The sequence below is a fragment of the Aphanomyces invadans genome, assembly GCF_000520115.1.
Source record: "Aphanomyces invadans strain NJM9701 unplaced genomic scaffold supercont1.1, whole genome shotgun sequence".
Classification (NCBI taxonomy): Eukaryota; Oomycota; class Saprolegniomycetes; order Saprolegniales; family Verrucalvaceae; genus Aphanomyces; species Aphanomyces invadans.
The window spans coordinates 2,759,761-2,787,048 of record NW_008580146.1 but is presented as its reverse complement, the minus strand read 5'-3'; the positions used below and the strand labels follow the sequence as shown (position 1 = coordinate 2,787,048).

Here is a 27,288-nt window from a genome sequence, read left to right as displayed (position 1 = left end):
TCGATTGGCTTTTCTCTACAACCCCGACAGGCTTAGAGGAACTTGTATCACTTTGAACCAAGACACAACTTTCGTATGGTGGAATGCATATCCACCCACTCTTGAATCCGCGTTTCAAGGGATACGTGCACTTTTCAGAGCTAGATCGTCTTACAAGTCTCAGAGCCAGAACGCTTCACAGGGAGCGACACCAAATAGTGCAAAATATTATTCGCCTCCACCAATCAAATACGTAATAGGCAGTTTCGTTGTGACTTTTCTCGTCAACAATGTTCACGTCAAAATCTGGGCGGGTTGATTTGCACGAAAATATCCCCATCGCTTTCCCCTCACAAGTATAATCTAGAAAGGTCGCAAAGCGTTTCCGTTTTTTTCTCTATCAGAAATACCGTATTCACATTGAAAGTATCGTGTCGTGCAACAATTCCATGCAGCACTTCCGCTTTTGGCTGTACTTTGGATCATTTCACGTCTACTTGTTCAATCACCGTACAGGCCGCACGCTTCAATATCGACATGCACAAAGGGACATCGAGCGCCGATTTTAAGCTCCGTTTTAGCAATGCTTCAATCATAGACTTGTTCATCTCTTCGAGATGCCGACCCATTCACCACCAAAGTCCGTTATGATGCCGCAGCTATCGAAGCTAAATGCATCCTGCTGAACCGCCTCGCGTGGGCACATCGACTCGAAACAATAGTATTTGAGCCCTTTCGCCTATCGCCATCTGCGTGGTTCAGGGGAGTGGCTTGGCTGGGGTCGTTCGCCATGACGGAAATTGCACGAACGTTCATGAATCATCAAACATCTACTGATCGGTGTCTGCCGTGAGGTGCACAATTCGAGACTTCGGCTATAAGCTGAGCTCAGCATTGAGATCTCTGGAATTCCACGAGAGCTCCACTTCAAGCAATGCCTCGTGGCGACAACTCGCGAGATTCAGGCATCCTGTATGAATGTTCACTAGTCCACTGGGTGAGATTTTGAATCGACATTTGAAAGACTCAAGAATAGAAATGTCCCAGAGGTGCAGCCATTGTAAAATGACATTATGCAATGAAATGCGTATTTTCTACACGTATTTTCTATACGTATATTCTACGCATCCTAAGAGTCACACTTTCTGCCATTCCTGACAGCTAATCATATTCGTGCCATCGAGTTGATCAAACGTTGGAGGTGGTCGAGGGAAATGTGCGACTAAGCCAACTTGATGGTACTTTTGAGACCAGACCTTGTCACATTATAGGTTCCGTTATGGTAAACCATTGTCGCCAGAAAGCCCCAACACTTTCAATGCGATTGAGGTCGGGAAAGAGTGCAGGGTGAGAAAAGAACTGCTCACATTTTCAGGTTTAGGAAAGCCACAGTTCGTCTTGAGCGGTAGATGGAGGCCTCATCTTGCAAAATGTGAAGTTTGACGGATAGGTTAAACGAGAAAAATATGCAATTACTGTGCGTGTCGATGAAGTCGCCAAAACGGCCGAATCCGAAACACTCGCTTCAGAGAAAACAAAAATCATCATGCTGTCACCCTTAATCGAGACATAAACGACAGCTTTTCCTTCCGCACATCATGCCAAAGCACTGAATTCATCCGGTCCGTCGAGATTGAACTTATCTCTCGGACCAATTGAATTCAGCCCATATGGGGAGAAAGGCTCTGCCCCTGTGATAATTTGATTTTCGAGAAGTATTAACTAGTAGTGAATGCACCGTTCGAACTTTTGGCCTGTTTGCAACAGTTTGGTCGAGAGCATGACCAATGGCAACGCAATCTTTATCAGCTCAAAATGTTCATGAGAATATGTTGTTGGTTTGGTATAAAATTCCAGACCCCGTCGAATCGAACCACGCCGCCAAGTTGAATCATGCAACGACGCCATTGGTCAATCCAATAATACGAAGCGATGATTCGCTAATACATAAATCATGAAAGAGCGGTAGAATCCTTTGTCTTGTCAAGGCACTGACTGAAGTGCGCAGATCATGGTCGGGACGTCTCAGGTTGCAGGACTTGATGGTACATCAAGAACACACAGTGAACACTACGGTCGTCGCAGCAGCCCCAAGGGGACCCGGCAAGCAGACCAACACGCTGCACGAGCTCTCAGTTGATCCTTTGGTGAAGGATACTGTTGGGCAACGCACCTTCTCAGCTGCAGGAAAGAAGAGATAAGAGGTCTCATCTGGACGATTCGTTGGCCAAACAAATGTCGCGGCGTGATTGAGGTTTAATTTGATTGAATACGACTCTTGTCCGGAATAGTTGTCTCATTGTTTTTGAATTGGCGGATATTTTCAAATATTTGTCCAAATGCCGTGATGATTCGTGCAATGGAAAACACATATCTCTCATTCCCTTGACCACTTTCTGCACGTTCATCATCGCATGTGCTCAAAAGTAATGCCCAATAAAAGTGAGCGGGAACATATCTGACACACAGCCCGGATAGGATACTTTCTTAAATTCGACGCGTTCAGACTTTGTGCACCCTAAACAGAGCCACTAACGAGTCCTACAAACACGGCGCGCCCCAGAACGATGCTATCGGCGTCGCAAAGCAGCACACGCCAACCGAGCGACGCGGTGCCTACGACCTGCTTCTACAGAAGTGCCACTGGAAGACTATATCGCGCGGGTGGAAGTGAGGGCGACTTTCGCTGTCCAACGAGTCACTGCAAGCCGACGTCGCCTCGAAACTCAATGGTAAAACCTCCAATATATTATAGTTCTCGACCGAATGATTGAATTATGCAATTATCAACATGAAAAGGAAAATGACATTCGACAATTCGAGTTGAAAATAGTTACGTTTGGCTGCTGAATTCGAAGGTGCATTCAAGAGTGTGCCGCAGCACCAACGTCAAACCCTCCGTTCCCCAGCGGTACACAGTTGGCTTCCGAAGACGTTCATCGCCCGCCACGTCCAAGAGACCAGGAGGCTGAAGCACAGAGCCAGCTATATCAAGCCCATGCTAACTGCAGACAACACAGGGACGCGTCTCGACTTTGCCTAGTGCTTTGTTCAACTTTTGCCAAGTGGAAGCCATGCCTTTATTGACATGAACGAGCATGTCCATGCAGATGAAATATAGTTTTACAAAAGTCAAACAAAAATTCTATGTCTACGACGATGGAGAAGTGGACTTGCGTGCAGTGAAGTCAATGCATTTCATCATCAAAGTGATGTTCTTGGTCGCGGTGGCCCGGTCCCTGTACGACTACACGAAGAAAACATATTTCGATGCCAAGGTTGGCGTGTGGACTTTCGCCGTGGTCCAGCCCGCCAAGCGAAACAGTGCGGAAGTACCCCAGTTGTCATCCCACAAGTTGTTGTTGATGGCGTAATCTACAACAAAGCCATCATCGACAAGGTTGTCCCAGCCATCTTGAACGATTTCTATCTCGCAACTTGTCCGTGGTGATGTCATGCAACCAGACAACGAGCCCTCACCGCTGCGTGACAACCGAGTTGTTAGCCCAAAAGGAACTACAAGCATTCGAGTAGAAAACCAGCCTCCCAACAGTCCCGATTTCAATGTCTTGGACAGTGGCTTTTTGCGCTATTCATAATCTGTAGTATCAAGAGTGTATTTTCATATGAGAAAGTTTATCGTTGTTGCTTCCGAGCATTTCAACTGACTTCTGCATTACTTTCTGCAGCGTTATGATCGTTTTAGAAAGTGTGCCTATCGGCAATTCATAAAACGCGGTTACTCCTACAGCATCAATGAGATCCTGCATTGAACGAGAAGCATTCGACCATTTCAAATTTGGCATATTCAATGTCGAATGCAATTTGTTCGCTATTGAAGGTGCACTTCTCCATTTGGAAGTCGCCTTGGAGAGGAATCTCATTTGCAAATTCTGGGTATTGCTCAAGAACAAGTAGGATCGACTGCAGAATAAAAATACAATAAATATATCGTCGACCAATATTGCAAATCGGAGACCAATACAAACTTCAAGACGTTTCGAGCTAGGCCAGTATACCATATTCAAGTCGAAACATGGAACAGCTCTTGTGACCAGAGCAGTACCTCAAAATCCGGAAAAGTTGAGGAAAACGATAATATTTTCCAGGAAAACCCAACGTCGACGTATTGTTGCTTAATACTACGTAGTACAAATTTCACGATATTTTCACTCGTACCACAAAGGAAGGAGCTCCATCGTTTCCAGTCTTCTGGTTGGTAAAAACTATGCAGCATATCTGTGGTTGGTAGGATCTTACAGCTCGTGGAAAAGTTCGATTTCTCACTCTTAGCAACGTCAAGCCCAGATCTGATATCGTGTTATCGTCGTCTAAGCTGCGCAACCGACGGCGGCGACGAAAACCCGCCGACTTGTTAGACCAGTCCTTGGGCTTGTTTGCACCCTGTCGTAGATTTTCTACTCACGTCCGACATAACGTTGCACCAACTCATTGCCGAGGTCGAGACGTTGGCCGACCTAATTAGCCATGCTCTTGGCTTGTTGACTAGCTTGGCGGAAGGACACATGCATGGCAACGCCGTGATGGTCGTGGTATTCTATCTCCCCGTCGTCATCTCCGTGTACTCCGTCAACACCGTGTGATTGGCGTTAGCCGTCGCCAGCAAAGACAAATTGCAACATACGTTGCGTGCATGCCGACGAAAAAATTTAAAACGTGTTGCTTATGGTGTCATGGCGAGCAAGTGGCTACGACAGCTACAATGTGCGATGAATGAACGTGTGGTTGCGAAGGGCATCAGTCCCACCTTTACCATACATGGGCATGAGATATAACCGCACGTACTTCATCGCCGAGCTGTAGTGGAGGTGTTTATGACTTTGAGGGAAGCCTTGGAAACAGTTCTTTTAAGACATCCTTCGATGGATTCTGCATCCTGCGATGGATTCAGCAAATTAACATGCAGGTTTCTGTTGTGCATTGTGTGTCTCAACACGGCGGATGTACAAATCAGTATCCTCATTTAAGTGCCCTTCGTGTGCATCATTTAAGTCCTTCTCCGTTCTGTTTCTTGAAGGATTCGTTTCGAGTGGCATCTTTAATCCATCACTCGTCGCCGCTTGTCGTAACATTGTATCTTGCATCCCTTGCTGATACTGCGCTTGTTGTTCCTGTTGCTCTTGTTACGCTTGGAGCATTTGTGCATGCGCACTGGCTTGGGACTCGAATAACTGATTTATGATTCATAAATTGTCATTGGTCTTCCATCCCAGCCACCATTCTTGCAAGCTCTTCTCCAATGGTATTTGGCGCCAAATATTGCAGCTCGACTTCCAAGGCAATGAGCCACTTTGCCAGATTTTTCTCGGTAGCTTCAATTGTAAACGCCGCTTCGGGGCTTTGAGGTGAACAGCTGCGGACAGCAAACTTCATGAACGCTCTTTCCTTGACCCAAAAGTGCCAAATCCAAATCAAAAGGTGGTCACATTGTCAGATGCTGGACTCGAGTACAGCTCCGTCGTGTTTGGCGCATGGAATGTAGCACACGAAGTAAAGATGCCATAGTGGTTTGCTGGTGCACAAATTGTGGCACTGACGGCAATCTGTGAGTGATTTCAAACAGAGGGGGCATATGTTCGTTCACAACGAAGATATCTCCACTCAACTCAGGCGACCGCAGCCATTGCGACATTCCATGTGTCGATGGCTCAACTTTGCCTTGAGCGTAGACACGTTGTCACCCCAGTCGGATTTCACTGCCGACCGAATGCTTTAGTCTCGAGTGAAATAGAGCAAAATTTCTTAAGTCACAAACATACCTGATGCTGTGAGAGCAAATCCATGCTACTTCCATCAGCCACTGCATGGAGTGCGATTCTACAGCACTGGTCATCGCGTACGACCGTTCGCCGAAGTCTCCAATGCACTCAGTGATATCTCTCACAAACGCCAGCGCCCAACTGAGAACCGCACTAGTTTTCATGGCTATACTTGATACATATTATTCTTTTCTCCCAATACCAGATACGTTGAACACGCCGCAACTCGATGCAGCACAAGTTTTACCCCAGGCAAGTTGAACCCACAGCCTAGTACTGATGTAGCAAGGATTGTTCATGCATCGCGACCCACCTTCCACTGCACTTGCTTAAGGTGGTGCATTGCGTGAGCGTGGTGTGTAAAAGAAACACAATGACTTCCCCGTCAATTATTAGTGAAGCGCATGTACCTTATTCGTTGTCATGCAAAATGACAAGCAAACACACAAACAAAGCACTGTCGCAAATGACAAGCAAACACACAAACAAAGCACTGTCGCGTCTGCGTCTCCAGAATGTTCTTCAAATCTTGATACAGTGATGCCTCGATTTTTGCACGATGGGTAATTCATCAAGTATAAAGGTATCAAATTCAAAGATATCGGACAAATATCAAATTTTCAAGTTCTAGCTACGACATCAAAAAAGCCCACAGACATGGAAGAGCGACTCAAGAGCAGCCATCAGCGACCTTTGAGGTAGGATGCCTGTACACGCCAGCAGTTTCTAATTGTTGATGGTGACGCTTCATCCTACGCCTCTGTTGCCCAACGCGTCGCCTGCAGCACATCGCCGGCATACGGATTCTTCCTTTGCTTGACAGTCACGGTACCACCTGAGGTAATGTTGTCGACAATTTGAATCGCATGGATAAGTAGGCGTTTCTTGTAGTATGCTTTGAACGGCGATTATTCCGGTGTCCATGGGCTGCAGCGAAGAGGTGGTGTTGGGTGGCAGCATCAACACGCGAATGTTGCTGACGTCGGCCCGAACAACTTGGTGCGAGGAGGCATTGTCCAGGAGTAGTAGAATTGTTCGATTTTGTCTCTTCATGTCTTCATTCTGTTGCATGATCCACTCAAAGAAGAGCGCAATTGTCATCTATGCCTTGCGATTGCTTCGATAATATAGGCTCAACTCGCTCGCCGAGAGGCTACCAAAACAACGAGGTTTCTCGGACTTACCGATAGAGAATGGAGGTAGCATTTGTGTCCCGTCAGCGTTGGATGTCAGGGCGACAGAGATTCTACTCTTGTCTTTCTTCAGACCATATATGGGCTTACTGGACATTGATGTCTTCGGCTGGGCCTTGTAAATTATTCCCGTCTCGTCCATGTTGTAATGTCGCTCGTATCATAGGTCTCTGACTCGAGCAGCAAATCGTCGCGACCCGACTTGGCAACCAAAGGGTCAAGCGAAGAACCTTCTCCGTGGAGACGATGCACCCACAGGTTGTGGCGCCTTTGGAATTTTTGTAGCCAACCTTGCGACGCTTTGAACTGGCTTACAGTATGCCAAGGCTTATGGCTAGGCATAGCGCATTTTGCTTGAGTATTGGCCCGGTTATGCATATATTGTTTGTGTTTGCAGTGTCCACTCACTTGGCCAGTTGTTCGTCGAGCTTGGGATGTTTTGGTGATTTTAAACTTGATCGGCGATGCATGGCCTTATTGTCGATGTTGCATGACTTCGCTTCCCTAGGGTCATTAAGGATGCGACCAACTGTACTGGAATGGATCAAGTATCCAAAGTTTATTGACCCACGTGGCTCATTGGGGATATGTCACGGACCCTTGTGGCTGGCTATTGTAGAAGATACGCATTGTTTCTTTTTGTTGCAAGGTCAATCGCTTCCCACCTGATGGCAAATTTGATAATTTCTATAAACTTATGACATTGAATGTCAGAAGGATTTTCAAACTTTTGAACGCATTTACGTACGAGTACAGCAAATCAAACGAGGCATGCCAAGCAAAACGAAGTTGCAGACGACTCTTGTGGAAAAGGTATATGCGAAGCATTTAAGGGAGCCTAATGTATCCTACTATGTTCTGGCCTTATGGGCAACTCAAACAATTGGTCTCGGGTCAACTCTATCGACGTCGATTGCAGCGCACGTTCTCAAGAGCTACAGCACACCGAGCCTGCGTGCCGACAAGGCCAAGCGCACGAAGGAACAAAGGGTCGCGCTGCCGGAGGTCGAAGGAGACAAGACAAGACCGGGTGTAAGAAGTACTTCTTGATATTGCAGTGGGGTAGGCCAAGGAAGCGTGGCGGTAAATGACACAGTCTATTATGACGGACTGTTGGGCTCGAACTGGCATCAAGGACAACGCCCTTACCGCATTCAGTGGTAGATTGTCGAATTTGGATGATAATATTCGTGAATAATGGCTGTGAACGATTTCTTTGACTTTCAATACCTATCAAAACTTATAGCCTATTGCACTTTTTTCGTAGATAACTGTTCGGCGAGAGGGGGGAAATCAGTATAGGGTTCTTGGGGGCATTTTCCAAGTTTGACAAACTTGTTGCATCTGAATTCTAATATATTTTCCCACCACAATATTATGAGGGAATTAGTTGCTGGAATATATTTATTTTTCATCCAATCACAAGTTTCTTGCGATTCTATTGGGTGATGGTGCTCGTCAGTGTTCAGCTTCTCTGCAAGGCGACGTTAGAAAATTCAGAGTTTTGTTGAAAATGTGCCTGAAACGTGGGACAGTTTCACTTTACCGTTACGTGGCGCTAGCGAACAGCATGATCGAGAGCACGTTGCCGTCGGCTCCGTTCACGCTTCTCAAGCATGACGGTGCATTTCTCGTGGAGACAAATACCTTTGCTCGCGGAGCAGTGACTGAGTCCAAGCAACAAACTACACGTGGCACAACGGGCCAGTCATTGGTGTCGCCCGAAATCTTGAAGGCCATGCTTCCATCCAGGTATTTTCCCCAACTCAATCCATCGTCACAAAAGTTACGCAGAGAGTGGAAAGATGAAAATGGAAAGTGGCAGCAAAACGTGTCCATGGAGCCTAGCAGTCGGGCAGAAGTGTTGGAGCTCCAGGTACAGTGCGCACGAAATAGAGGTCTCATTACCACCGACACGGTAGGAAACATTGGCGTCCAACTTGGTCAAGGAGCAGGCAAAACAAGTGGGCATCTGTGCAAATCGAGAGCGACTGCACGCGCAATTGTTTGGTAAGAAGACCACGGTCGTTCATCGGGTTACGCTTCCTTGCTTTGTCAGATGAAATCATTCGACAAGTAACCCTGGCGTGCCCTGAGCGTGGTCTTTTGCTCATGCGCGTCCGGGATGAAATACGCATGACCATAGCGGTATACCAAGCACTGTATAACACGAGGTAGATCATCTCTGAGTCTTGTCAAGCAACTCATGCAAGTCAACAAGTTTGTCCTTTGGATTACGTAAGACTGTCCTTGCCGAAGAGGGGACCCAGGAAGTCGAAGACAAAATTGCAGGACTTGAAGACGAAATTAAGCAATTGAAGGAGGAAGCGCTGCAATGGTCCCATCGCAGTATGATCTTGCAAAGCCACTACGCCAACGAGCGAGAGAAGCGAACGACTCAACAAACCAACGTCGTTGCAGCGCTCCAAGCACAAATCCACCAGTTTGAAGCCTTTCGAGACTTGACCAAGTAATGATACGAGGGATTTCTTCCGTTGCTGTATTACCATTCTTCAACTACAGTCGTTTCAATGATGGTGGGCACGTGAGCCTTGGCGCCACTAGCTTCTCCGGCTCTCCATCCTCCAGTGTCGTCGCTGTTGTCCGAATCGTCGGCGTCTGAATCGATGGCCCGAGGCTTGGAGTACGATTCCAGTTCCATCTGCGATTTCGCCATTCGGATCATTTCCATCGAGAGCCTCGTCGAACGATGTGCGTGCTCGGACACTACTTTTCAAGTGACAGGCGAGTGAACATAGAATGGTATATTACCAAGCCCTCGAACTTTGGACCACAGGGCCCTTCCTTGCAACTGATGGATCGCGTCCGTTTGCAGCTGTTGCAGAACCTGAAGCATCGTCGGGCGGTGGTCCGGTGACACATCCAAGCAAGACTGCAAGCCATCACCAAGACGTCAGTTAGATTTCGAGCCGGACGACGCACCACCACCAAATGCCGAAGTTCTTCAGGAAGCCATGTTGGCAGCGCTGGACGCAGTCCACTCGCGGCCACTTCAAGCATGATCTATGCGCATGTACAGGAAGGTCCAAACCAAATCGACGTGTGTTTATCTCACCTTGTACGCTGACATGGTTTGGGTTTTCTCGGCATACGGCGTCTTTCTCGTGATCAACTCGGTCAAAATGATGCCAAATGCATACACATCCGACTTGAGGCTAAATTGGCCGCCCGTGACGACTTCCGGAGCTGTCCACAACGGCGTTCCCACTTGTTTTTCGTTTGCTTTGAGTTCTTCCATTGATTTACTCATCCCCAAATCGCAAATCTAGATCACTGTGTTCATGGCAATCGTGGCTGAATGGATTTACCTTCGCCGTGTAAGTTGGGCTTATGAGGATATTGGAGCTCTTGAGATCCCGATGAATTATGTTTTTGCTGTGGAGGTAGCAAATCCCACGCGCCGAATCGACAGCTATCCGGTGAAGAGGGTCCGACCACGACTTTGCAACGCGTTTGTCGTGGATTACCAAGTACAAATCCCCATGGCCAACGTATTCAAGCACAAATCCAATGTTCTTGGACAGATTTAGCCAGAATGGAAACGAATGTTGTCGTACCGAGTAGGTGTTCCAGCTCGCGCCGATGAATTGCACAATGTTGGGGTGCCGCAACTGGCACATGAGCAAGATTTCATCCGAGAATTCGCGAATTGCCGCGGGGGTGATCTTGTGCCGGTGCATGCGCTTGAGCACAACGGCTGTTCCACACAACTCAGCTAATATCACTTCGCCGTACGCCCCTTGACCGATCACTCGTTTTAACGTCAGCTCCTCGAGGGGGATGCGGTAGGGCTAACCATGCATAAGACAATTGGTCAGCCAACCGTCGACATCGAGCGAACCTGCAATTTTGCGCACAGTTCGGCGTTTTCATCAATCGCTTGGGCTACCGCTTCCTTCTCTTCTGCTTTGCAGTCATTGTAGATGATCAACTCCAGGGCCTATATCGTAGAGCTTTTTTAAAATTTCGACGCGCGGTTGGTACGCACGTGGTCGAGCTGATCGCGAAGCAGCTCTGCGGACTTTTCCGCGTTGTAGTAGTGCAGAAAGTTGGTTCGGTGGCACAAATCCAACTCGCGAGTGATTTGGAAACACAGCATGCCACCAACTAAAAAATAGACATATGCCTACACCTTCCACGTAAGCACCATCAAGTTCTACGTGAAAGGGGTGCATGTGCAGGGAAATCTACCTCTTTGTGGGGCATCACGTGCCAGTAGGCAGAATTGATCATCATTGCCAAGAGGAGTGCGCACCAGGCCAACATCGTGTGCACCAAATCGCAATGTGATGCGGAGACAACAACCTGAACGATCATGGGTCATTGAATTGCCGTGGGTGCTTACTTGCGTGACCAGGATGAGAATCGTATCCACTGCGACGACCAAGTCACCGTAGTTCCCCAAAGTCGTCGCGAACGCAGCGTCCAGTTTTGTCAGTGCATCGGAAGTCACACTTGGTGGCCAAAAGTACGAATGAGTCGGTCAACACAGTTTGGTAGTGGTGCAGGTGGTACCTCATTTGGGCCATGGACAAATTGTTTGCAGCCAGGGCGTCCACACTTTGCAAGTACCTGTCCCCCGACAAGTTAGAGCTATTCTTGTCATTTTTGTTGGCACCGCTCGTACTTGCTGTGCAGGCTGTGAAGATTGACTTGGTAAATGCACCCAGTCCGAACCATGAGGCCAGTGCAGAGCATCACCATCGCGACGGAGATGACCCACTATGACGAATGGTTTAGTGTTACGTTCGGTCGTGGCGTCGTACCTTCCATCGCTGCAAGTACCATAACCATCCCTTGGATGTGACATGATGTGGGCGCAAGCCGAAGAATGGGACCAGAATCACCAAGTACGCCCATTGTGCGACTTCTGTGGTCCCATAAGTAGCAAAGTATGCCTGGGTGGATGACCTGGGGCACAAATCAAACTGGGCAAGAATAAATTGTGGCCGACTCACGAAAACGAAAAGTCGACGGCTGTCACGAGCATGTGGACCAGCACGACGCACAGCATTAATGTTCTGGCTGAAGCCGAGTAGTACGCAATGCTCCACGTCTGGAAAGCGATCTCCGTAGATTTGGCGACGAATCGGTTGGTCCACTTGGATGTGGTGTCGACGACCTTGTGTTGTGTCAGCATGCGCTTGAAAACCTGTTGCACAAGGATCGGGAGGTCAGAGAGGCAAACGAGGGTGATGCACACTCGTTCAATATGGAGGGGCTGCGCGTCAGCCGAAGGTGGCTGCAAAATGGCTTTGTACTTGTCGGCAACACTGCGCGCATGGTCGTCGGAAGGGACAACCCGCTCCTTTCCGTCGGCGAAAGCCATCGTTTGATGGCTAAGAATAGTACACAAGGGGCGCCATTGTTCCAGCATCAACCAAAGTTCAAATTGGCTACGGAACGCATTCAATAAATTTCCTCTCTGGTTTATCCAAGTCAACCACCATGAATGATTCGTTGAAAGTGCATGCATATTGCACACAGATACGGCCGTACTTGGCGTGGTTGCTCCAGCCCGGAATTAACGCCCTGAGGTACACAATGACATGGCAGCCTGGAGCGACGTGGTCCAAAATGGCACTGTCAGTGATGTGTAACATGTGCCGACGAAAGGATGCATGGGCGCGAACGTTGCGGCACATGTCGGTACGAGGAAGTACTGGTACGCCATCAGCATTCAACACTTCGAACTCAATCCAACTGTTGCATTCGAGGTACGTGAAATTGAGCTCGGGCATATCCGTGGCCCAACCTTGGTCATGCGATACGCATTCAATGGTCAGAGCTTGGCAGGCGCCGAGATCGAGGCCTTGGTGATGGCACAAGCTCAATGGAACGATCAATCGGACGTATTCACGTTCCATCGGCGCCCATCCTTCCATGACTTCATGTGTATCCGTCTCAATCTGCAGACGCACACCTGCCATGTCGAGGATTTTGTTGACGAGCACTGAGGGAAGCCGCCCCATCACAGACAGCACGCTACCGACAGATGCAACGTCAGCTGACGAGTACACCGTCAAGTTGAACATTGGAAGCTCAAATGGCGATAGCTTCACTGCGACCTGCGTCTTGGGATTGACCAGCCAAATTGGAAGCGACGTGAGCGCTTGGATATCTGGCGCGTCGGTCGCGTACGTCAGGAGGTGCATGTGGTTCAAAATTGACACGTTTCACAGTCGATCTTACGAAACAAGTTGGATTGGACAAAGAATGGACCAATCAAGTCACTCAACGAATATGCAAGGTCTGTCAGCATTGATCAGGACTCTAACTTGTATTGCATGGCTTAGGGTATAAAATCCTCGTTAGTATAGTGGTCAGTATACCTGCCTGTCACGCGGGTGACCCGGGTTCAATTCCCGGACGGGGAGATTTTTTCCTTTTCTTCGAGTTGAAGTATTGACCACGACAGACCAAGCGCACTTACACCAAATCTATACGCTTTGAGGTTGCCCTCGGATGTTGATATTAGAATGGTCTATATCATGCTTAATTCACTTCAATCTCTTTCTTCTCTTTCAAACGCTGCAGTGCGGCTTTTTTCTTCTCCTGGCGAAGTCGTCTGTGGTCGGAAGCTTTGAGGCGGGATGCGCCGTTTGTCTTCGTTTTCTTCTTTGGCGGCTCGTCGTCGAATGCAGCACCCATGTCCACGTCGTCATGGACAGGAACAACGTACTTGATAGGTTTGGGTGCCTTCTCCGCCTTGGCTGGTTTGGCACTCGATTGGACAGACTTTTCTACCTTGGTGGGTTTGGCACTCGACTTGACAGGCTTCCCAGGCGTGTGGGAAACTGCTCGGGGCACATCCAATTCCTCGTCGACTTTTTTCATGTTCTTGATGGCTTTCTGAATGACGAAAGACAGGGCATCCCCATCGTCGTCGTCATCATCGAAGGTTGCTTGCATCGTCACCAGCGGGCCTTCATCATCGTCATCTTCGTTGTCATGTTCAGAAACGACTTTGGGAACGCGGAGAGAGGCAACTGCAGAGGTCTTGGTTTTGTCGGCCTTTTTCAGTCGTGGCGAGTCACCTTGAGCCGCATTTTCTGCCGACTTGGGTGCTTTTGCTTCAGCGATGGATTTGACACGTTCTGTTTTCACAATTTTCGAGGATTTTGTGATGGTCTTGCCCTTGACTTCCCCATTTACGTCCTTTGTATTCACAGATTCAGCAGCTAAGGGCTTTACCGGCGTCTCCTTGGGCTCGAAACCGAGCTGGCGCTCCAAATCCTGCCGCGCCTTCTTTGCCGCTTCGTACGCTTGAAAAGCCTTCTCTTCAGCCGCAACGAGAGCCACCAGTTGCTGTTTGGGGTCTTCATCTCGCTTACGCTTCTTAGATTCTACAGGGTGATCTTTCGCCTGGTCCTCTAACAGTTCATGCACAAAGAGGCAGGATTTCCCACGGTGGCACTTCCCAGTTTGAAACCCAAAGCACACGCGAGGCTTGTCGGGATCGACAGCCTTCTGGTCGTCCTTGGAAGCGGACTCGTCGGCTTGCTTGGCTTTGGAGCCAGTATGCGCAAACTTACACTCGTCGCCGCGTTTGCATTTGCCAGATTGCACAAACTCAAAGCACGAACCGTAATCCCCGTCCTTGACTTCGTGCGGGTACTTGCACGCGTCGCCCTTGTCGCACATCCCTTTTTGAAACGCCCAGCACACGCCGACTTTCTGCTTCTCCTCCTTCTTGGAATCATGCCCTTCTCGATCTGCTTTGGGAATGACGTCGCGCACAGTCAGCACACGCCCGTCGACCGTGGACTTGTTCATGTGCTTGATGGCTTTGTTCTTAGCGGCGGCACTGGCATACGTGACGAATCCAAACCCACGAGACTGCTTCTTCTCGTCCAGCACCACTTTGGCTTCCGCGACAGTGCCGTATAGACCAAACATATCGCTGAGGCCGGCATCGTCCAGGCTCTTGGCTATGCCGACGACGATGACCTTGTTCTGATCATTGGACCGAGCCTTGAACGGCATCGATGCCTGGTCTTGCTGTGGATGTGGGAATTCGATTTGAAAGCATCAATTGGTCGTCCGTTATTGGAATTTTGTCCAATCAATTCACCTCAACTTTTCGCATCCACCAATCAGATCACGCGAGATGGAGCCTTCAACCCCAGCACTGAAAGTTCGTGTCGACCACGCCTCATGACGACACTCCAACAGAAGCCACCGGTGCACTACCTCCTCGGCGGCGTGTCAGCCATGACTGCTGCCTGCTTTACCCACCCCATGGACCTACTGAAGGTACGCCTTCAAACGTCCAAGGAACTCCACCTTTCTCTCGTTGGCACTGTGCGCTCCATCGTCCAAGTCGAAGGCGTCCGTGGGTTCTACCGCGGCATCACAGGCGGGTTGATGCGTGAAGGTACGTATTCTACCGTTCGGTTTGGCGTGTATCAGTACCTGAAGGACGTCGCTGTCGGACGCAACAACGGCGAGCCGTTGCCGCTCGTGGAAAACGTTGCATTGTCCATGTTTGGTGGTGCCGTTGGTGGATTCTGTGGCAACCCTGCCGACGTCGTGAACGTCCGAATGCAAGCTGATGGCCGACTCCCTACATCTCAGCGCCGAAACTACGCGCACGCTGTCGATGGTCTCATTCGTGTGTCAAGGGAAGAAGGACGTGAAGCACTCATGCGCGGCGTTCGACCCAACATGATCCGCGCGATGCTCCTCACATCTGGACAAATTGCATCGTACGATGTGTTCAAATCGTTCCTTCTGAATCGCGTGGGCCTGCACGACAACGTTACAACTCATTTCATCGCAAGCATGGCCGCGGGCTTGGTCGCCACGACTGCGGTGAGGCCGTCGACATGATGCCATTATCCTGACTCGTGCATAGTGTGCGCCGATGGATGTCATTAAGACACGGCTCATGAACATGGCTCACAGCGGGACGTCTGAAGTGGAATACTCTGGCGCAGTGGATTGTTTCGTCAAGATAGTTCGTCGGGAAGGGTTTCGTGGTCTGTTCAAAGGGTGGACTCCGGCGTACATTCGCCTGGGGCCACAGACCATCATCACGTTTATGACACTAGAACAGCTTCGCAAACTCATCTAACACAACGCGACGGTTGCATGGAGGAGTTGCGTGAAGGGGAGTGCACCAGGCCTCGCGGACTGCTCGAGGACGGCATTTCGAAGCCCATCGTTGGCATTCGAATCCGGATAAAAGGTGGGTGGCCGAATATCGGCGAATTGTATTTCTTCGTCTGAGTCAGCAAATTTTGGGTTTCTGCGCAAATGAGTGCGACGAAAGGAGAGCAGCGGCCACTGCTAACTCCAACGAAGAAGAATGTGTGGCGTCAGGGAGGGTCTACCCCCACAACGAAGCTTGGCTGGCTGGCGAACACGCTCCTTGTGATTGTCGGTGTGGACGTGGTCGTGATGTTGTCCCAGATCCCTCAACTCTCGTTGGTGTGGTTCATTGAAACTGAGCTGCCTGCATGGCACTACGAGCAGCTCCCGATCCTGCTCACGATTGCAAAGGCCATTGTGCTCGTGATTGCTGTGTTCTCACCGTATGCTGTTCTGTTGGGTCTGTTGGTGATTATGACAATCTTGGTTGTGTTGGCAAACGACGCATTTACACTGGACGGAATGACTCAACAAGAGGTTGAAGCCCAAGGCGTTCAAACTGCTAACTTGTTCAACATTTTGCCGCTCATGTTTTCCGTGCTCGAGGGCGTCCTGTTGATTCAAGCGTACTGGAAGCAAAAGCGCCGCGCCGCCGAGCTCGCCAATTCCTTGCTGACCCAGGATCTTGAAGCATCGCAAAGTACGTCTGCCGCCGAAGCTGCCACGTCGCCTTCGTCGGAAGGAAATGGTATTTCGTTGGTCAAGATGCTCATGGTGCTGCGCCCGTACTTCTGGCCCCATGGCCTGAACAACCGCATTCGTGCAATGAGCACCTACTGTTTCCTCGCCACATCCAAAGTTCTCAACTTGTATGCACCCATGTTCATGGCGAGCAGCACAAACGCGTTGATCGCGAAAGATTACACTGGCGCGTTGCGTGCAGTGACACTGTACGCTGCCAGCATCCTGGCCTGCCGGGTCTTGGACGAGCTCAAGAGCGTCGTGTACCTTAAAGTCAAGCAGACAGCATATGTCGAAATTGCCACGATGACGTACGAGCACTTGCATTCGTTGTCACTGGATTGGCATTTGAAAAAGGTAACTTGTGTTGCCCATCATGTCCGTTTAATGGCATGGAGCTAGAAATTGGGCGATGTGCTTCGTTCGATGGACCGCGGCGTCGAGTCCGCCAACAGCGTTGTGTCGTACATGTTTTTGTACTTGCTGCCGACGATCTTGGAAGCGTGAGCCCATCACACACACCTGGACAAACTCGCCTCATTCGAGCTTCTGCGTAGGGTTGTGGTCATGATCATCTTCGCCACGCACTTTCAACTCGCGAGTCTGTCGTTTGTCGCGTTTTTGGCCCTGGTCTTGTACGCGTATGTGACGATAATGCTGACGTTGTGGCGCAAAAAGTTCCGGCAGGAATCGACCAAACACGACAATGAGTACCACGACAAGGGTACGGCCACCAACATGGATGGGCAGCGTGGACGACGCCCTTTTTGTAGCCACGGACGCCCTCATTAACTTTGAAACGATCAAGTACTTTACAAACGAACGCCACGAGATCAACAGCTACTCGTCGTCGATTCAAAAGTACCAGAGCAACAGCGTTGCCGTCCAAGCGTCGCTCTCGGTGTTGAACGTCAGCCAGTCCACGGTCATCCAAGCAACGTCCTTGGCGTGTTTGGCCCTCGCGATTCCCCACGTCATTCGAGAAGACGGGCGCGGCGTCGACATTGGCGGGTTCATTGCAATTTCCGTCTACTTGAACAACTTGTTTTCGCCGCTGTACTTTCTCGGGTCGCTCTACAACATGATGATCAACGTACGATTCCATCGATTACCGACGACAACGACCTGACCACGCACGCTCTGTGTCATGAACAGGCCATCGTGGACATGCAAAAGCTCAGCGAACTCCTCAACGTGGACCCTGACATTGTCGATCGACCAAACGCCCCGAAGCTGTCGCTAGACTACGAAGCGCACCGCAACGGGATCACGGTGGAATTCCAGAACGTCTCGTTCGACTATCCCGATCAAGTCGAAGGCAGCGGGTTGAAAAATGTAAATTTTGTCATTCCTGCCGGTATCACCATGCTTGATCGCAACGACGCACTGGCGTTTGATGGACTGAATCGAATAGGCACGACCACGGCAATTGTGGGGGAGACGGGAGCGGGAAAGACGACTGTGTCGCGATTGCTCTTTCGCTTCTACGACACGACGAAGGGCCATGTAAAAACTGCCGCCGTCGACCCCTCCGACTGAATCCTTCGTGTTTCTGGCAGATCTTGATCAACAACCAAGACGTGGCGGCGGTGACTCAACAGTCCCTTCGCAAAGCTATCGGGATCGTTCCGCAAGACACGGTGCTCTTCAATCAGTCCGTTCTGTATAACATTCAGTACGGCAACATGGAGAGCTCGTTTGACCAGGTTTTGATATCGAGCCGAGCTGGCTAGATGAGCTGACGGACTCCTTTGGCGTCGTGTAGGTGGTCGAAGCGGCGAAGAAAGCTAAGATTTATGACTTTATCATGCAACTTCCGCTCAAATGGGACACGATGGTGGGCGAGCGGGGTCTCAAGTTGTCTGGCGGCGAAAAGCAACGCGTTGCCATTGCCCGCACCCTGTTGAAGAACCCGCCGTTTGTCATTTTGGACGAAGCTACATCGGCTCTCGACACCGTGACCGAGTCCGAGATCCAGCAAGCGTTGACGCGGCTGCAAACCAACCGCACAATGCTTGTGATTGCCCACCGCTTGTCGACGGTAAATTTCCTGTATCATGCACGGGACTAGATGCATCTGTGAGTAGATTCGACATGCATCTCAGATCATCGTGCTCGGAAAAGGCTCTGTGTTGGAAAGCGGCACCCACGACAACTTGATGAAGGCGAATGGCAAATATGCATCCATGTGGAAGGCCCAACTGGAGTCGCAAAAAGAAATGGACGATCGCGCTGACAAGGAGGACTAAGCTGCGCCATGGAATGCCAACGGCACTTGTGTGAAACCATTGGCGCTAATTCAGTCCCAGAGAAGTAATTGCGATGGAGGCCCGTCGAGCTGGGATATTCTGACACCCGACAGGACGATCTTTTCACTCTGCTGACAACGTGCACATTGTACTTGGACAAACGCGATTTACTCTCTGCGTCATGAACCCGACGAAAGAGTAATCGAAGTGGCCAATTGACGAAACCGCAACAACGTCACGGATCGACAGCTGCACCTGTTGCGGCCCGTGGAGAGGATCGCGCTCATTGCTATCAACGCAGGATGCACCTTCTGTGGTGTCGTTTGTAGGTGTTAGACAGTGGTCGGTGTGTTAGTCTGCGCCAGTGGATTGGTCACTGTATGGTTGTGATCATCCGCTCGACCGTCCAAATTAGTGCCCCCCTTGACCACAGAGCTATGATCACCATAGTCGTACATTCTCAGCGATGGGTGTCTAGATGGAGGACATCGCTTGCCCGTCGAAGTGGCCGCGTCCTTGTCGCCGACCCGTTCGTTGTGTCCCATGTTGAAGTGTTCGTTTCGTCAACTCGGTTATCCGAAATCCTGTTATATTTTATCGTGATCACAATCGAATTTCTACTTCAGCATTTAATATTTCTCACTGTTTTCAGCGAGTTCCTGCGCTATGGCCGGGAATGACGTGGATTTGGATGCGCTTCTAGACGGTGCTGAGCAAATACAGACGGCAGTGCATTGTGCTAAACGCCATTGCCTCGTAGATGCATTGGACGACTTTGAAGATGACGAAGTGGATGCTGTGCAAGAGGCCAAGGCCAAAGTCGATACTGCTCAACAACGCGAGATGGACAACCTCAAGGAAGTATGCCATGCTGCCGATCGCCGTGGTTCATCTAATGCATCGATAGAGTATGGCCAAGTTCCTAGAAGATGCACAAAATCCAGAGTTCCAAAGCATGCTGGAACAAGCGTTTCGTGAAATGAATCCTGACACACCAAGTGGGAACAACTTGGAATCGTTGTTGGGAAGTTTAAAGTCCAAGTCAGCTACAGACCCCGCCGCTGCAGATGTCGACGTGGGGGTGGCACGAACGTTACAGGTGACGAACCTCGTGCCACTCGATTACGGACGAGTCATGGAACTACGGGAGTAGAGCATGGCGAAAGCGGCAGAAGACATGGAGGGTCTGGACACCAATAAAGCCGAGGAAATGGGTGAAGAAATGATGCAGGAAATGATGAAGCAGTTTGAGCAAATGGGCGAGAAGGTACGAGCATTTCCTACTGTGCCTCGCTATTCGACAAAGGCGATAAAATGGCAATGGCAACACGCGCGATATGAACCACTGGCGTCCGTAGAACGACTTTCAAGGACTCGTGGACGGCATGATGCAGCAGCTCTTGTCGCGCGATGTCATGTACGACCCGATGAAACAGATCTGCGAAAAGGTGCATCCATCGCGTTTTATTGAGCTCGCCATCTCAAGTGGCCTGTAGTACCCTGCATGGCTCGCGGAAAAAGAACCACATCTGTCCAAGGAAGACTACGAGCGGTACGCCGAGGCAATTCTATCCGTCGCTTCGACCAACCCTGCGTTGTAGGTACGGGAAGCAATATCAGTACTTTCAGCAAATCCTCGCCGTGTACGAAAACGAACCGGACAACTACGCAAGGTTGTCGGAGCTCATGCAGGAAGTATGCCGCCGACTCATGTCTCGACTCTCCCGTGCCGTCGTGACGCCCGAGTTGTTGTAGATGCAAGAGTGCGGTCAGCCACCTTCCGAAATCGTCAAGGAATTGGCGCCGGGACTTCAATTCGACGACGAAGGGATGCCCATTATGCCGAACATGGTATGACCACGAACCGCCTTTGTTCACCTGTGATCCTCGTGTCATAGGGACCTGGCGCGTTTCCAGGGATGGCTGGTCTGCCTGGAGCACCAAGTAAACACCCTCCTCCACGAGTGGAATGCATCTTGACCTATCTTTTGCGAATAGTGCCTGGCATGCCCGGCCAAGATCAGTGCTCTATCATGTAGTCGTCCTGGTCGGTTGACGTCACTAGAATTAGTGACTTGAGAGATGCAGAGTGACATCGAAGTACGTAGTAGCTTCGACCACGGACCAATCAAACGCGACTTGGAAATTCGAGTTTTCCATTTTGTTGGATCGGTGCGAAACGCCACCGCTGGCGCCATGGACGAGTTGAATGCGATGTCACTGCACGTGTTCGAGTACCTCGGGACGCTCTCCGCTGTGTCGAACGTCGAGTACAAGCCTTCTCCTGGCATTCAGCTGCACAACATTGCGCTATGGGAACAGGTTGGATTGCACATCGCGGTTGCAATGCGTTCATGGACACGATTTGATGTAGCGGCATGCCCCAAAGAAGCTTCCCCAGGATCTCGTCGCGTTCCTTTGCGCGTCGAACGGTCTATCTGTGAAATGGTACACTGAAGTCAAGGCCAAGCATCACTTGGTCGGCCATTTCGCTTTGAACTCTCTCCAACACATGCGAAAGGTTGAAGCCGATTTTCCAGACGGCACACACTGTACACGATCCTCACATGCCTCGATCTTGATTGAACGATGTATCTTAAATAGTGGCACTGGTTCTGGACTCGTCCAAGACCTTGGGAGACGTGTGCCTTGTGTTCAAAACCAACGGTATCGCCAACACTTGACGTACAATCGTGTCACAAAAAGTAGATCAAGCCGAGGTCTGGCTGCGCGACTTGCTGTCGAATTGGGTCTTTCTCGCTCGGACGTTTGCCGATTACTATCGCCTGATGTACGATCTCCATCTCGCTGCTACGATGTGTTCATTTTACTCAGGCAGGGTCGTGCATTTGGGGCTCGTTGGGTGGCAGTCCTTGTTCACACCCGTGGGGTTGGATCCCTTGACAAAGGTATACTTGCCACGCCTCCATGTGCAACTCGAAACATGTACACTGCGGTCGTTGCTTTGCTTAGCAATGGTTTCACCTGTTCGTGCCCGGTCGACTGCGCCAAGTCACCCAAGACCAAGCGGCCACGACCAAAATCACAATCCTCCCGTTCCTCTAAGTGTTTTGTCGCATATAAAACAAACTGCTGTCCATGTACGTGAGCCGCTGGTAGTCGTCGTACGACAAGAGCGACGCCTTTCGCTTGACTTGAGTTGGTTCGATCTTGAGGACTTGCCGCGTCGGCGTGAGTTCTTGACTTCGCACATGGCCCGACTGGATGTTTCTGCATCACAAAGGATGCCATGAAACATGGGATTGTGCTGGAGTCGTCCGTACCTTCGATAAACCTGGACTTGAATCGACACGGCGCCGTCGTCGGCTTCGTCAAGGCGCACGACTTGGCAAACGTGGTACAGCAAATCGTGTGGTCGATTGTCCAAATCGACAAACACCATTTCGCCTAAGCACAGCCGGAGCTTTCTTCACGACAGAACAACGTTAGCGACCATCATATTGAACGTGGTATGGATATTCCGTACGCTTCGGTGGGCAAGATTACTTCCATCACGCGGGAATTCAACGTCCCATTGCTACCATACGTGTCGGGGACTAAATTCGGCTCGCTCGTGTCCACCAATTTCTAAATCAACACACATAAGGCATGGAAACACGGCTGCGGATAATGCAAATTGGCATGTCACCTGGTGAATCAGGCATTCATTGACCCATAAGAACCGCACGGACGGAATGCTATGGTCTTGGGCGAGCTCGCACAACTACTTGATCATGACGGTCGCTGCCTCCATCAGGTCGCTGTGGGGTGTCCTTACTGGGGTGATTTCGTTCGTCAAGAGTATGTCGACAGTGCCGTCTTCGATCGCTTTCCTTGCAATATTCTACATACATCCTCGCCATGAGTCGGACAGACAAGCTCCTTATAGGACTCGGCACCATTTTCACAAACACAGCGCCGCAATGCTCGAGAGGAAACTTCATGATGGACGCAATGGATCGCTGGTATTCTTTGCGCTTTTTGTTGGGTGTGTCGTATGGGATCCCAAAGCGCAAGCCATGAAATATCGTTTGCTACGCCACACCATCCATGTGACCGTAACTAGGAAATGAAACACTCGAACGTACTTGCTGCCGTGGAATGTGGACAATGCTGCGCCGTGTAATCCACGAAAACCCCGACGGAATCCAGTATCTTTGCACCGAGCCGCTTCCATGAGCCACGGCCGTGGAACACGATGTAAATTCTTACCCGGTGACATCCACAAGTACGCGCGATTGGAAGCATGCCGCGAGCCAGTCGGGATGCACGATCGGAATGCCGCACGCCATGGCGTACAAAGTCTTTGGCCGCCGACTAGCTTCGGCCGTCGCGACCACATAGCACCGATCTAGGCACGTACCACAACAGTGAGTTTGGTGACAAGCTTATGATTTATTCGCACCTTGGACTTTTTTCATTTGACTAATGTCCTTGACAATCTTGCCACCATACGACGTGATTTGACTGACCAGCTGGCCGCTCGCAACGTCCTGAAACCCGCTCAGGTAAAAGTGCAAGTCGGTGAAGCATTTGACGCGTGTGGCGTAAGCAGTTCGCGGCGGAATTGGCGAATGGTCCTTGGCAGGCGCTTTTCGCTTGACGTTTCTCGTTTCTGAGGCCAACGGCGATGAAGTCGTCATTGGTGTTGATCTCGACGACCTTGGCGGCTTGGGCGGGGTAACAAATGACATCTTGGCGCCCTTCTGGTCAAGGTCTTCCAGCTGCCGAGTCCACGGAGAGGTATATCCCTGCACGTGCATCGCCGCATGCAGCGTCGTGGCTGCGAGTCTATGCAAGTCGGGTGGACTGGCTTGAGAGTCCTGTTGCGACTGCGAATGGTCATGGTCCAGGTACGCAAACGGTCTTTTTTTCGACGCTGACTGGGATTGCGATGATTCCGACTGCTCGTCAAAGTCAAATGAGGCGGCAACCACAGGGAGTTTCTCGACGGGAGAATGGAATTCCATGGCGGATGGCGTGTCTTTTTCCCGCCGGTGCAAGTACATCGCAGTAGGTAGTGGATCGGCGGTGGCTTGGTCGATGGACATCGAAGAGCTTTCTGTTTCAAAGACTGGTTCACGTGGTAAGGAATGCAGCGGGGTCGACGTCGAGGTCGTGACCACACCAGTTGTCGAGCTGGGTGTTTCTCGCACGATAGAGTCTACCGCTGATTTATGCAGACTCTGAGGGACATATGTCACCCCTGAAGGCTCTAGATCGTTGTCGCATGTGGAGACTGGAGCGGCTGGCATAGACGACAACGTTGTGGTGGACGATGCAATACTGTTGGCGCCGATATCTTGCTTGTCGTGATGGACCAAAAACAGTAGTTCTGCATTTCCCGATGACGGTACTTCAGCAGAAGGCTCAAAGATGTGTTGAGTTGCATCGTAGTTTGCAATGGAGTCGCCTTTGACAACTGCAGTTGAGCCAACCCCACCTGGGCCTGATGGTGACAACAGCAGCACTGTGCCTTCGGTTTCGACATTCCTTGAATCATGGCATGCACGATGCAACGACTCTTGACGATTCACGCTTACGTCGCAGCCGTCAATGTCGTCATCGGCGATGATCTGTGTCAGTTCCATGTCATCATCGCTGAAGATATGGGTTTCCGCGTCTGAGACATCCTCAGTATCGTCACGCGTCTGTTGACGCGGTGGATCAACGGACTCGAGGTTCTGTGTCTTGTCCCAATTGGCGCCAGAGCTTTCCTGCATTTGCGTTTCATCATCTTCATTTGCCGGGGACAAGGACGCGATCGATTCGTCGAACGATGCCACCACCAATGGCACGCCATCTTGAGAGACGCCTCGTGGAAGGTGATACGGCAATTCTCTGTACACGTCCGACGCACTCATGTTGAGTTTCTCATCCTTGGTCTCCAGAGGCGACCTACTCCAACCTCCTTCCATGTCTGTCCGTGAGGCGATGTGGCAGTTCGCGGCAAAAAGTAGCCAATCAAAACTCGAAGGTTTCCATTCAATTGTCTGATTGGCTATTACTGATAATCCCAATTTCCTGTTAAAAAGGATATTTTGCGTTTAATTTGGGAAGTGGCCGTTTCACATGTCCGCCTATCGCGTCACCTTGTGCCCGGCGACTGATGCGAATGCCGTCGACGGTGCGTCAGCTTCCCTACCTGCCAGCACAGCTGAGCGTGGCTTACACATTTTAGCTTACCCAAAGCACACCCACACTCTCGCGGATTGCAAGTGAAGGCAGCAATGGGTCGCTCAACACTGCCTTGAATGCCTTGCCTGACACGAATTCGCGACGCAACACATTCATCAAGTGCAGATGTAGCAGCGACGCTATGGCTGGAGGGAGCCTGTCGTCCAAGGATCCAGAAACCACCGCAAGCTCCGCGAGGTGCCCGCTACATGATGTCGTGTACATGCATTCACTTCCCGTGGACCGACCCAAGCTCGCGTGTATTCCGCCACAATCCAGCATCAGAGCATTGCCGCCATTTATCCTAGGAGAAGTGGTGTACCTCTATGGAGGTCTGCCCCAAACACCTGTGTTGCACGCTTCGCCACGAAGCACCCCAGCGATACTTGTCTTGCACAAAGATGCCCACGACAAATGCCTTGTCACCGTGGTGGAGGACGACAGGTACCAAATTGACGGAACTTTTTCCGTTCAAACGGAGGGTGGTATTGTCTACCACGGCATTTCTGGGCTGCGGTTGGAGCCGACGGGGACAGCCATCGAAACTCCAAGATATGTAGACACGTTTGTGCACAACATGGTTGACAACGATTTCGACAATCCGACCTGACTTGCAAGTAGGGTCGAAGGGGAATCGGCCTCAGACTTCGCGATTTGTCGACGTACATGCCCCACCAAGTGATGCCCACGCTTTGTCGAATGCATGCCTCTCATCCGAACCTTGTAGCTCGAGCATACCCACATCTTGACCATGCTGGAGAAGTACTCGAAGCTCATTCGGCTCAATTACGAGTCAAACCGCAACATGGCCGTGATTCTGTCGCGGCGGGCGACTTTGTATGCTGCGCTTGGACACTACAGCGAGTCCCTTGAAGATGCTGAGCAAGCGATACGCTTGGAGCCGAATTTTACAACCGTACGAAACAGGTGAACACACAAAGTTCTCTCACCGTGTGTGGTGGACACCCAGGCATATTTTCGAAAAGGCTATGCGCTGTGCAGCTTGGGACGATATGCCGAAGCATGCGTCGAATTTCGAAGGGTATGTCTCTTTTTCGAACTATTGTTTTTGACGTCAAGTGAATAGGGACTCGAGTTCGATGCTTGCTGCCCGCACTTGAGGCACGCACTGCAAGTCACGATGAATTCGCTGCATCTGAAACCAACCGTGGGAAATGTACAATTGTGAGTTGAAATTGGCATGTCAGCTGCGTGGTGTCAAAAGTACTCGGACCTTGGTGTTATCGTGAGCATTAGATACATGTCGAACATACGTGCCCTGTAGCATGTACTTCTTTCCTGGCGAATGAAATGATTTTAACATTGTGCTATCTTGAACTTGAGGACAATTCACCCCTTCAATTTTATATACTATCCACAATATGATATGTCATTTCAAGTTGTACATCATCCATTTTGGGTGTTTCATCACTTGACCAGTGAAAATTGCATCGTGTTGTGCAAGTTGTTTTTCTAGAATACTCACTATATTGGCGTTTTTGTCGATAACTTTTGAAATTGCTTCATCTCATCCAAGGTCATCCGCTTCTCCTTGTTCATGGCGAGCCAGACCATCACAGAGAATTCCTTCCGCCCACTGGATTGCCAAAGCAATCGATGCACTTGCAGCAATTGAAGAACGCAGACTCTCCAAGCTCATATGATACTCGATTGAGTCCAATGATGCTGTTGGACCTTAACCCTGCATCGCGTAATGGATCAGTTCGTTGCCACCGGAGAAATCGAAGCTGTCCACGCACTTACCAACTTTCAGCATCCGAGCTCAATACATTGTAGAGCAGAATTAAGCCATTCGCGACTCAGAACTGGAACCGCTGTAGCAGTAGAAAAAGTCCGGTGATCGGGACGGACATGCTTGTCATGACTCTCATGACACACAAGCATGCCGGCACCTGGGACTTTTTGCTAGCAGCATTGACGAGGAGGCCGCAACCTTTAGCAGTCCCATCACCCAATTCATTCGTGTTCTCTATCCACAGTTACAGTCTGATGCAAAATGTTAAGACTGTTGAGATGCATTCCTATGGCGAAATA

General features: G+C 50.2%; 8 protein-coding genes and 1 non-coding gene across 13 annotated transcripts; 6 read left to right on the top strand and 3 right to left on the bottom strand.

Moving 5' to 3' along the window:
• The first annotated feature begins 8,461 nt into the window (after window positions 1-8,461).
• Window positions 8,462-9,707, top strand: H310_00833 (hypothetical protein). Of its 3 annotated transcripts, none has more exons than XM_008863757.1 (5): window positions 8,462-8,704; window positions 8,747-8,828; window positions 8,875-8,962; window positions 9,012-9,126; window positions 9,196-9,707. In XM_008863757.1, the coding sequence occupies exons 1-5, from the start codon at window positions 8,466-8,468 to the stop codon at window positions 9,269-9,271; spliced, it is 600 nt and encodes a 199-aa protein (XP_008861979.1). In that variant the 5' UTR covers window positions 8,462-8,465; the 3' UTR covers window positions 9,272-9,707. The 3 variants fall into 3 exon arrangements, with proteins under 3 accessions (XP_008861979.1, XP_008861978.1, XP_008861980.1); XM_008863756.1 differs by having other exon boundaries at window positions 9,174-9,707; XM_008863758.1 differs by having other exon boundaries at window positions 9,012-9,707.
• H310_00832 (TKL/DRK protein kinase) lies at window positions 9,456-13,128 on the bottom strand (the record flags this gene model as incomplete). The annotated part of the gene is made up of 16 exons (XM_008863755.1): window positions 9,456-9,679; window positions 9,725-9,845; window positions 9,896-9,976; window positions 10,029-10,238; window positions 10,282-10,488; window positions 10,531-10,764; window positions 10,815-10,913; window positions 10,962-11,099; window positions 11,165-11,278; window positions 11,319-11,427; window positions 11,489-11,545; window positions 11,601-11,695; window positions 11,740-11,884; window positions 11,932-12,125; window positions 12,177-12,312; window positions 12,473-13,128. The coding sequence occupies 16 exons, from the start codon at window positions 13,126-13,128 to the stop codon at window positions 9,456-9,458; spliced, it is 2,820 nt and encodes a 939-aa protein (XP_008861977.1).
• A 150-nt stretch (window positions 13,129-13,278) lies between these two features.
• Window positions 13,279-13,350, top strand: H310_00831. Its single transcript has one exon. It is a non-coding gene; the product is annotated as a tRNA-Asp (tRNA).
• A 64-nt stretch (window positions 13,351-13,414) lies between these two features.
• H310_00830 (hypothetical protein) lies at window positions 13,415-14,984 on the bottom strand. Its single transcript, XM_008863754.1, has one exon. It carries the CDS (start codon window positions 14,957-14,959, stop codon window positions 13,469-13,471), a length of 1,491 nt encoding a protein of 496 aa, XP_008861976.1. The 5' UTR covers window positions 14,960-14,984; the 3' UTR covers window positions 13,415-13,468.
• A 132-nt stretch (window positions 14,985-15,116) lies between these two features.
• Window positions 15,117-16,163, top strand: H310_00829. 2 transcript variants are annotated; one of them, XM_008863753.1, is made up of 3 exons: window positions 15,117-15,350; window positions 15,395-15,787; window positions 15,831-16,163. In XM_008863753.1, exons 2-3 carry the CDS (start codon window positions 15,458-15,460, stop codon window positions 16,047-16,049), a joined length of 549 nt encoding a protein of 182 aa, XP_008861975.1. In that variant the 5' UTR covers window positions 15,117-15,350; window positions 15,395-15,457; the 3' UTR covers window positions 16,050-16,163. The 2 variants fall into 2 exon arrangements, with proteins under 2 accessions (XP_008861975.1, XP_008861974.1); XM_008863752.1 differs by having other exon boundaries at window positions 15,117-15,787.
• A 17-nt stretch (window positions 16,164-16,180) lies between these two features.
• Window positions 16,181-19,684, top strand: H310_00828 (hypothetical protein). Its single transcript, XM_008863751.1, has 9 exons — window positions 16,181-17,164; window positions 17,210-17,310; window positions 17,365-17,531; window positions 17,581-17,900; window positions 17,963-18,164; window positions 18,222-18,313; window positions 18,367-18,513; window positions 18,573-18,848; window positions 18,895-19,684. The coding sequence occupies exons 1-9, from the start codon at window positions 16,232-16,234 to the stop codon at window positions 19,054-19,056; spliced, it is 2,400 nt and encodes a 799-aa protein (XP_008861973.1). The 5' UTR covers window positions 16,181-16,231; the 3' UTR covers window positions 19,057-19,684.
• A 38-nt stretch (window positions 19,685-19,722) lies between these two features.
• On the top strand, window positions 19,723-21,740 carry H310_00827 (hypothetical protein; the record flags this gene model as incomplete). Its single annotated transcript, XM_008863750.1, has 13 exons — window positions 19,723-19,762; window positions 19,817-19,917; window positions 19,964-20,155; window positions 20,210-20,323; window positions 20,415-20,504; window positions 20,553-20,608; window positions 20,658-20,751; window positions 20,812-20,907; window positions 20,955-21,000; window positions 21,055-21,091; window positions 21,165-21,378; window positions 21,431-21,608; window positions 21,661-21,740. The coding sequence occupies 13 exons, from the start codon at window positions 19,723-19,725 to the stop codon at window positions 21,738-21,740; spliced, it is 1,338 nt and encodes a 445-aa protein (XP_008861972.1).
• A 248-nt stretch (window positions 21,741-21,988) lies between these two features.
• On the bottom strand, window positions 21,989-24,999 carry H310_00826. Of its 2 annotated transcripts, none has more exons than XM_008863749.1 (9): window positions 23,462-24,999; window positions 23,269-23,407; window positions 23,145-23,211; window positions 22,956-23,090; window positions 22,835-22,900; window positions 22,706-22,780; window positions 22,544-22,644; window positions 22,341-22,480; window positions 21,989-22,287 (listed from the first exon to the last, which is right to left on the bottom strand). In XM_008863749.1, the coding sequence occupies exons 1-8, from the start codon at window positions 24,972-24,974 to the stop codon at window positions 22,465-22,467; spliced, it is 2,112 nt and encodes a 703-aa protein (XP_008861971.1). In that variant the 5' UTR covers window positions 24,975-24,999; the 3' UTR covers window positions 21,989-22,287; window positions 22,341-22,464. The 2 variants fall into 2 exon arrangements, with proteins under 2 accessions (XP_008861971.1, XP_008861970.1); XM_008863748.1 differs by having other exon boundaries at window positions 22,002-22,287; window positions 22,341-22,484; window positions 23,462-24,977.
• Window positions 25,000-25,117: 118 nt separating this feature from the next.
• On the top strand, window positions 25,118-26,607 carry H310_00825 (hypothetical protein). The gene is made up of 6 exons (XM_008863747.1): window positions 25,118-25,183; window positions 25,238-25,813; window positions 25,855-25,911; window positions 25,961-26,149; window positions 26,204-26,275; window positions 26,321-26,607. Exons 1-6 carry the CDS (start codon window positions 25,166-25,168, stop codon window positions 26,420-26,422), a joined length of 1,014 nt encoding a protein of 337 aa, XP_008861969.1. The 5' UTR covers window positions 25,118-25,165; the 3' UTR covers window positions 26,423-26,607.
• Window positions 26,608-27,288: the final 681 nt, after the last annotated feature.

Coding starts and splice junctions, on each gene's coding strand:
- H310_00826 (XM_008863748.1), bottom strand. CDS start 24,974: ATGGAAGGAGGTTGGAGTAGGTCGCCTCTGGAGACCAAGGATGAGAAA. Junction 22,781..22,834: donor TGACGAACGAAATCACCCCA/GTAAGGACACCC, acceptor ATGATCAAGTAG/TTGTGCGAGCTCGCCCAAGA. Junction 22,485..22,543: donor GTAATCTTGCCCACCGAAGC/GTACGGAATATC, acceptor TCTGTCGTGAAG/AAAGCTCCGGCTGTGCTTAG.
- H310_00833 (XM_008863756.1), top strand. CDS start 8,466: ATGTGCCTGAAACGTGGGACAGTTTCACTTTACCGTTACGTGGCGCTA. Junction 8,705..8,746: donor AAGGCCATGCTTCCATCCAG/GTATTTTCCCCA, acceptor AAAGTTACGCAG/AGAGTGGAAAGATGAAAATG. Junction 8,963..9,011: donor ACTGCACGCGCAATTGTTTG/GTAAGAAGACCA, acceptor TTGCTTTGTCAG/ATGAAATCATTCGACAAGTA.
- H310_00825 (XM_008863747.1), top strand. Junction 25,912..25,960: donor CGACGTACATGCCCCACCAA/GTGATGCCCACG, acceptor CGAACCTTGTAG/CTCGAGCATACCCACATCTT. Junction 26,276..26,320: donor CATGCGTCGAATTTCGAAGG/GTATGTCTCTTT, acceptor TCAAGTGAATAG/GGACTCGAGTTCGATGCTTG.
- H310_00828 (XM_008863751.1), top strand. CDS start 16,232: ATGAGTGCGACGAAAGGAGAGCAGCGGCCACTGCTAACTCCAACGAAG. Junction 18,165..18,221: donor AAATTTTGTCATTCCTGCCG/GTATCACCATGC, acceptor TGAATCGAATAG/GCACGACCACGGCAATTGTG. Junction 18,514..18,572: donor TGGAGAGCTCGTTTGACCAG/GTTTTGATATCG, acceptor GGCGTCGTGTAG/GTGGTCGAAGCGGCGAAGAA.
- H310_00829 (XM_008863752.1), top strand. CDS start 15,131: ATGACGACACTCCAACAGAAGCCACCGGTGCACTACCTCCTCGGCGGC. Junction 15,788..15,830: donor GCTTGGTCGCCACGACTGCG/GTGAGGCCGTCG, acceptor ACTCGTGCATAG/TGTGCGCCGATGGATGTCAT.
- H310_00830 (XM_008863754.1), bottom strand. CDS start 14,959: ATGCCGTTCAAGGCTCGGTCCAATGATCAGAACAAGGTCATCGTCGTC.